This window comes from Hippichthys cyanospilos, chromosome 12 (genome assembly GCF_059441005.1).
Source record: "Hippichthys cyanospilos isolate Australia breed blue-spotted pipefish chromosome 12, RoL_Hcya_1.0, whole genome shotgun sequence".
Taxonomy (NCBI): Eukaryota; Metazoa; Chordata; class Actinopteri; order Syngnathiformes; family Syngnathidae; genus Hippichthys; species Hippichthys cyanospilos.
The window spans coordinates 14,434,346-14,442,500 of NC_142380.1; the positions used below are offsets into that span (position 1 = coordinate 14,434,346).

The window sequence follows — 8,155 nt, forward strand, 5'->3', positions numbered from 1 at the left end:
GTGCAAAAGCTTTGACCCTCGACTGAAAGATCCAGTAGCTTCTCCCTCTTCTTGCATATCTGATTTTGTTATCTGTCATTAGAAAGGTGCACGAGGAATGCACAGTCTCCACGTCAATATTGGCTTGGATAAGGTGTCTCCCGCACCATGCCCTTCACATTCAATCTTAACTAAAATCCAAACCAACCTCAGGGATCGCTTTGAGTACACAGTTTTGCTGAGCCTCTGCCCCCCACAGCCCGTAAGTATGCGACTCCCTTTCAGGTAACTAAACTGACATAATAGAATAAATTAAATGTGTCAGTCTGTATGCAGTTTCACATTGGAACAGTCATTTTTGCAGAGAACATCAAATTCAATCAATCCAAAACTACCAGTGATGTCAATATATAAAAATAGTTTGAATAAATAGAATTCTAACAATACACAATTCGTTTGGGATTTTCTCTCTATCAAATCACAGTCCTTGATAAAAACACCGGTCACTTCATTGCAAACATTAATGGTGCACAAATCTAGACCCGTTGACTCAGACTGACATGTACAGTACAGTAGTTGCTATGCAATGCAAAAGATAGAACCATAGGACGGCGTGTCATTCCAGTGCATCGAGCTGGCTTGCTTGTCAATCAATTAAACTCCACCATTGGTTTAGAATAGTGTTGAATTCTATTCCAATGTTCCCTTGATTTACAAATGCAGGTGCTTACAAGTATTTTGACTTACAAGCTGTTGCCCAGTAGATTTTTATTTTTTTATGTGTTTCAAGCTAAAATCTGACTTACAAACTTGCTTCAGATTTGCTACTGCTTGAGTGACATGAAAATAACAAAGAAACCACGATACACAATACAATACACTTTGAAAACCTGTTTATTTCTTTACATGTTCTTTTGTTCCATATATTTTCTATTTATATTTGACCATGATTGCTATTTTACTTTAATGGAGGAAACTAATTTGCTTTACATTGAGGTAGAACATACAGATAATTTGCAACTTTTTCCATGTGTGTCTGTGTTTTTCAGAGTCTGTCATGGTCAGGATCGCACAGACTAAACTCCGGAGACGAACTGTTTTATGCGCAATCTCGTCTGTCGGTAGCAGGACGCCCAAATCTGTGCAGCCTCACACTCATTCTGACCAACTCATCTAGCGCTCAGCGCTCCAACATGACTCTCTTTAGTGAGGTACAAATAGGGGAGGGCAAAGAAAATACAATTTTGAAGACGAAAAATGGATTATTATCGTCCATTATTGAACGTTTCCCTTCAGTGACAATACTGAGTATAGCATTAACAAAATAAAAATTATTACACAACACTGGCAATATGGTGTTGATTGACACAATTCAAGGGATAAAGCTTGAATTGTATTCTGAAAATCATCTATCTGTTGTGGACAACAGTAAAGTACAAGAATAAATAAATGAAATCGCTTATGTATATGCATAAATATAACTAAAATGTAAGAAAGTAATGTAATATATAATAATGTCAATCAAATGCTTAATTAATAATATGAGTTAAATAGATGTACTGTGTGTATCTAACAAGGTGACAAAATGGCCACTTTTTTTGAATCAGTCCAAGATGGGGAACTGGAGCGTGGAGATAGGAGGCAGTGCTCTGTCATGGCTCCACGGTTCTGGTCTTCTTCTACACACTCGACTGGACCAGAGAGAGATGCTGTGGTTGAATGGCACAATGGAGGGAAGATGTCTTCGGACCACTGCAGGTTATAGAAATGGTACAGCACTCAGAAAATAATTATACTTTGTTTGATTGACACGTTGAATTTACCAAATCCCAAATGAAGTGTCTATTAAGTATGGCCAATGTTTCTGTGTTGGTACAGGTACAGGCCTGAATGAGAATGTTTCTGTGATGGCATGTTTGGGGACAAATCACAATCTGATGCTGGATGTACAAAAACGAGAGGGCAGCGGCCAACACGAAACTTTGGGAAGTCTGTCTGTTGCTGCAGCCAATCAGAAGCTCACCCTGAGAGCAAGTGGCTGTGTGGAAAGTCTTACTGCATTAGAGGTATCATTGCTTTTGACATCTTACAGCATTTCAGCAACTATAAAAATCTCTTCAACTATAAAAGTCACTTTAGTGGATTAAATGGACCCCACCATTTGTGGAAGATAACCGGACCGGTCCAACCCACAGAAAACTGAAAGGAATTCATGTCCATTAAATTTCAGTAAATCAAAAATTCTAACGACGGAAGAAAGTATTTAAAAAAAAAACATTTAAAGATGGGAGTGGAGGCAAACTGCCATTTTGCAGGGATCCACCGAATTGGGCTTTTGGGATGAACCTAAATTGCACAAGTACCTTTACAGTTGAATTTAATATAATATTTTCTAATTTGACTTTCTCTAAACCTCATCCATCCATTGATTACAAAGGTTTTACACAAATTCATTTCATGTTCATTTTAAAATTTCACTCGGTAGCCAAATACTGTAGAATTCCATTTAATCTCTATACCTGTGGTGTTTATTTTTAAAGGCACGGATTCAAGCTATCAACACTCAGGTCAGATCCAAGCTTTTGGACAGAATCAAGACAATGAAATATTTCCTTGCTGAATTCAGACAACAGGTGACTAACTATCTCATAATGTTGGGACGCAATGTTGAAAATATCTCATGAGAATTTATTGCCACTGTAAAGTAGTAAATAAAAGACCGACATATTTTCAAATTCCTTTCTTGCACAGTGGTTTGCTTTTTGTATATTGCTTTGTAGCAAAATAAAGCATTTGGCAAGCGGTTTTCCCTCTCTCCAGTCCAGAGACAGTGATTTGCTCCAAGATCTGAGCGCCATGTTTCTGCTCATTGCCCAACAAACAGAGTCTCTGTTGGGACACAGAGGCAAGACTTTGTTGGCTCTGTGGCACAGTAGCTCTCTTCGATACGTGGTCACCACCGGCCTGCCTCGATGTCTCAACTTTTTACAGCGCACCTCCGTGCTGGCGCAGCTGGAGCTGAAGAGTAAGATTAAGTAACACAAACAGTTAATGGCAGCATTTTGTGCTGAAGAATTAAGAAGATAAACAGAATAACTGCTACTACACGTCTACCAGCTAATTGAAAGGGATCAGCATTGTTCCTCATATTTCTCTACCTCCATCCAAGATCAGTCACTGAGAGTTTTAACTGTCTCCAGGGCCCCTGGCCACGCTCGCAGGTGTGTACCAGGATGTTAAAGGACAACAGCTGGAGGCCATGTGGAGGAAGGCTGTTGTTTTGTGGACTGACAAACTTCTGCAGGCTTCCCCTGCTCTGCTGGAGAGTCCGCAGCTAAGGCCCCAAGCTCAAGGAAGCGTGGCTATGCTCAGACATGCCATGGATTTTGTAAGAAACTCTCAAGATGCTCACAATAAATCTTTTTCATATTGTCGCTAATCCCCCAATTTTATATTCCCACAAGTAATTTTCCATTGTTCAAGAGGTTTCATGACAACGTTTCCAAATGAATGCAGACATTTTACTTCTTGACCTCCTTTCCCCTGACTTTTGATTCAGTAGATCCATTCCAACTCCAAACTTCAGGTCGTTCGAGACATCGTGAAAGTGATTCTTTTTCCATCTGTCCATCCAAAACGCGAACCGCCTTTCCTCACAAGAGTCGCTGGTGTGCTGGAGCCTATGCCATCTGACTTTGGCAGAAGCGTGGTTCTCCCAGATTTGGTTGCCAACCAATCATTGTCCCATTTTCAGTGATGCATTTTCACAGGAAAAATGCCAATTACATATTTTTATTCAAACTGTAAACCATCCATCCATCCATTCATTTTCTGTAGTTGCTTTTCCGCACGGCTGCTGGTGTCTATCGCAGCTGTCTATGGGCAGTAGGCCAGGGAAAGCCTTAACTGGTTGCCAGCTAATTGCAGGGCACAGAGATGAACAACCATTCACACACCCAATCACATCTCAGGACAATTTAGTATGTCCAATACTCCTGTCATGCATGCTGTTGAAATGAGGGAAGAGACCAGAGTGCCCGAAGAGAACGCACACAGACTCAGGGAGAACATGCAAACTCCACACAGGAAGGCCGGCGTGAGGATTTGAACTCGGGTCCCTTCACTGTGAAGCGGACATGCTAACCACAGTCCCACTGAGCCGCCCTCTCCCCAAAACCCCTCCATCAATAATCATAATAAAATGACCAAAATTGACACATTTTGCACATTTACATGCCCCTTCCACATTCCTTGACTAATCATTCCAGTTTCAATCATTCTAAATTTGCACAATTTAATGAATGATATATATGAATGTTTGCACTTGTTATTTGCATGTTAGGCAGGCCAGCACACATACCACTGGCTAGAAAGCAAATTGGCAGCGGCTCTTTCTGGACTCAGGAAACAACTGGCATCGCTCTATAAATACTCCCCCAGGTACTGCACATGCATCTCAGAATTATGTGAGAAGAGATGCAGTACTATTTATGGAGAATTTACCTCTTTTTTTTTTTTTTAAATCAGTGAGTGTTCTGTGGTTGTATCTTTGTGGCTGCCCACCCTGCGTTGGACCCGTGTGGCTGAGGCCGGTGTGGTGGGAGCGCTGTTGGAAGAGTGGCTCCTGGAGCCCTTGCAAAGCCTCACTTCCATTAGACCCACTGCTGAACTTTACCGCCTCAAGAGGAAGATCATGGACAGCCCATTTATTCGTAAGATGTCATCAAATGTATTTTACTCCCTATATAGCAAAGTTTACATTTTTACTTTTGTTTCCCTTCAACAGACCAAGCTCTGCTGGTGGCAGATCAGTTTGTAGTGACGTTCGATGGCCATGTTTATGAGCTACCGGGCTCGTGTCCGCTTCTTTTGGCCCGAGATACCAGTGCCAACCCTTCATTCGCACTTCTGCTCAATTCGCACCCACGCAGCTTCCTCCTGGTCTGGTTGAATAACAGCACTGTCAGCATCCAGCGCAATGGACTGGTACAGTTACAATTCACCATGACATTACCACCATTTCAAGTGGCGAAAGTCAAAATATTGTTGTAAGAGTCATCTTTGTCACAGGTAAAGGTTCAATGCAACAACACTGTTACAAACATGTGGCGGAGTGACAGTGGTGTCACTGTGCAAAGGGGTCCCCACATTGTGCAGGTGTCCAATCACAATGGCGTGTCATTCTCATGTGACCTGAGAACCGAGGTGTGCAGCTTGACTCTTGACGGCTGGTTGCATGGTAGGAGAATTTAAGCTACATCCTGGAAAGACATTAACAGCCACAAATATAGGCCTGTATTCTTAGGAACAGTTGACTTCCTTTTTACAGGCATGTCAACTGGTCTGATGGGGACTAATGACAATGAAGCAGGAAATGACTCACCTTTGCGTGATGGTTCCCAAGCTGAAAATATAGAGCAGTTTTTCTACAGCTGGCAAGTTAGTCTGGCATTTATTTGAACTATTATTGGCGCACAATTTCTTATTCTACAGATGGACGTGATCCTTAAAGACAAGTTTCAGAATGAGTTTAGGATATTTACACGTGTTTACCATGCTCTGTGCCTAGGTGAACTCGAAGTGTGCAAGAAAAACAGCTGAAATGGAACTTGTACCCACGTGGGCAGTGACATGTGACTTTTTGTTCTCCTCTCCCGATTCTCCTTTAAGTTCCTGTTTCAGGGTGGTGAGTTTGAAAACTGCAGGGCCGGGGGGTGGTGGTGTTTGGAGAGAATGATCCCTGTGAAATCAAGGCTGAGGAGCTATTTTATACAGAACTGTAAAACCAGTTATTTTATGATGAAATTTGGTGATTTGCTTACTTATTTTGCATTTGGAGCTCCCAATATTTGGATACATGTCCACCAGACAACCCCACTGACATTTAATTGATTTTAGATTGATATTGAGGTATGACTGTATCAACAGGTGGATCCCCAACAGTTCTCCTTGGTATGCAAATCAAGCTCCTCCATAGCTCCTTGTCGACTGGCGTCCGCTTTTGTTCATCTGTGCCAACACAACTACATACCCCTTGAGGTGCCTGTCCAGTGTGGTAAGTTAGGCTCTCACACAACACAACATGTGCATGGCGTCATACTCATTTGTGTGTTTTTTTTTTTTTTATGTGCTGCAAATGCAAATAGTTCATATTTCTTCTGCCTGTTTATTTTTTCCCCTCAGTGCAAGAGTAAAGATGGACGCATTTACCAGGGGTCGAAAAAAGACATTCATGCCTCAGTTGCTGCTGCAACCGGTTCTGCTTTTAAAAGTCTGGCTTGGTGCATTCCTGACAATTTTGCAACTTTTTACAGACAGACGCAGTCGTAATGTGAATACGTAGTTTATTGTTAATAACAGGAGGTGTTTACTCTTTTGTTGTACAAACAATGAAGATGATCAGTGATCAACTTAGGTGTAATTTATCTTTAACCTGTTAAGCATGTACCCAATTAAATTGAATTGTTTTTCATGGGTCTCATTCACATCTTTTACATTTCCCATTTAATTTGGACCTTGAAATATTGTGATGTAACTGTGTATCTTGGACCTTTGTCTCTGAGTTACACACTCCGCAATCCAGATAATGTTTCGGATCTCCTGCTCCTTCAGTTTAATGTAGGAATAAAACACACCAAAGTGGAACTGCTGGAGGAACGCTAGTGAGTTCAGCTTCACCTAAATATAGAAATGAAGGGAAGAAAGGCACTTAATTGACACTATAATTGTTCTTAAAATGTGCTTTACAGCATCATACTGAGCACTTTGAATTTGACACACGAGTGGGCAGGATACGGGAAGCGAAGCTTTTATACACTTGTTATAACAACAACAAAAAAGTTTTACCAATAACAGAGTTACATCAGAATTTTTATTGCCATTAACTGGTTGAATTAAAAACATCTTGGTTTAGTCCCACCCCACCCAAAAGAAATCATGTCATCACTGGGCATCTGGTTTTAGATGGGCATTGTTTTCTTACCTCGTGCTGAAAGAATCTGTCTTCCAAGGTCTTGTAACTTGATTCTGGGTCTGAGTTGTCAAAAACAATTTTGTAATCCTGTAATGATTCGTGTAAACACATTAATCAGAAACACGTCATCTAAAAGCAATTTTACTTTGATTAGAGACAAGTTACCGGATAACAGTCAGCGACTGTTTTGACGTGTTCACGTTCTTCCGCTTTGGAAAGCAGTCGCAGCCCCTCAGGATAAAGTTTACCACAAGATGGATACAATGAACTCCTGTCTGCGCTACTCAGATCCGTCCCGAAGGAGTTCACGGTAATGATGAAGGCCCGTCTGTCTGCCTCAAACTTTTGACGGATTTGCATTCAAACACAATTCGTACAGATACGGCCAAGCACTTGGGAGAAATGATCACAGTACCTCCAAGATAGGACACATAATATCCTTTGCGGCACCACCAATGTTCTTGCAGAAAGAGTAGAAAGACTCCAAATATGCCTTTAAGAATATGCAGTTGACATAAAGTGTGAAAATAAAGTATGATATTGGAATTCATGGAAAAGATAAATGTGCATTTAAGAATTAAATAAACTGCTTGACCTCACAAGGGTCACAACTTTGCTGGTACCTATCCCAGCCGTCTGGGCAGTAGACAGGGTGCACCCTGAACTGGTTGCCATCTAATCATAGCGCACACAAAGACGAACAACAGCTCTCACTCACAAGCACATCTAATGGCAATTTGGAGTATCCAATATACCCATCACGTGTTTTTGGGATCGTGGCAGGAAACCGGAGTACCTAGAGAAAACCCATGCAGGCATGGGGTATACATGCAAACTCTCCACAGGAAGGCTGGAGCCGAATTCAAACCCTTGACCTCTAAATGTATTTGGAAAGGTTCTAGCTGAAAACAAACATCCCCAACAAACATGATGTTTCCACTACCATGCTTAAAAAAAGTGGTGGGAAGGGGAGTTCTGAAATTATTCTTCTTGGTCTTTTTTTCCCCCCTAATATAAATCCTGGCATTTCAGCAGAATGTGTAGTTTTCCTTCTTGCTGTACAGTACATTATTCAGCCCACTAGAATGATGTATCACCTTATAAAGTTTGTTTCTCAGTATTTCAGCCTCCATCTCATCCAAGTTCGACTCAGACACAGCATCCTGGAAAAACTGACCTGTAACACAAAAAACCCAATGAGCT

At 41.3% G+C, this 8,155-nt stretch overlaps 1 protein-coding gene and 1 pseudogene across 1 annotated transcript in view; one reads left to right on the forward strand and one right to left on the reverse strand.

Annotated features, from left to right (window-relative positions):
* apoltp (apolipoprotein lipid transfer particle homolog) overlaps positions 1-6,453 on the forward strand; it is a 35,498-nt gene extending 29,045 nt beyond the window's left edge. The window contains exons 60-74 of the mRNA XM_088430217.1: positions 83-241; positions 1,029-1,190; positions 1,587-1,749; positions 1,858-2,045; positions 2,520-2,612; positions 2,800-3,004; positions 3,180-3,367; positions 4,322-4,419; positions 4,507-4,691; positions 4,766-4,965; positions 5,050-5,218; positions 5,309-5,418; positions 5,549-5,665; positions 5,908-6,034; positions 6,163-6,453. Of these exons, the coding sequence (XP_088286343.1) occupies positions 83-241; positions 1,029-1,190; positions 1,587-1,749; positions 1,858-2,045; positions 2,520-2,612; positions 2,800-3,004; positions 3,180-3,367; positions 4,322-4,419; positions 4,507-4,691; positions 4,766-4,965; positions 5,050-5,218; positions 5,309-5,418; positions 5,549-5,665; positions 5,908-6,034; positions 6,163-6,173 (2,175 nt within the window). The 3' untranslated portion in view covers positions 6,174-6,453. The remainder of the gene's footprint in view (positions 1-82; positions 242-1,028; positions 1,191-1,586; positions 1,750-1,857; positions 2,046-2,519; positions 2,613-2,799; positions 3,005-3,179; positions 3,368-4,321; positions 4,420-4,506; positions 4,692-4,765; positions 4,966-5,049; positions 5,219-5,308; positions 5,419-5,548; positions 5,666-5,907; positions 6,035-6,162) is intronic.
* Positions 6,454-6,483: 30 nt separating this feature from the next.
* The window catches only part of LOC148415029 (V-type proton ATPase subunit d 1-like), a 5,992-nt pseudogene continuing 4,320 nt past the window's right edge, over positions 6,484-8,155 (reverse strand).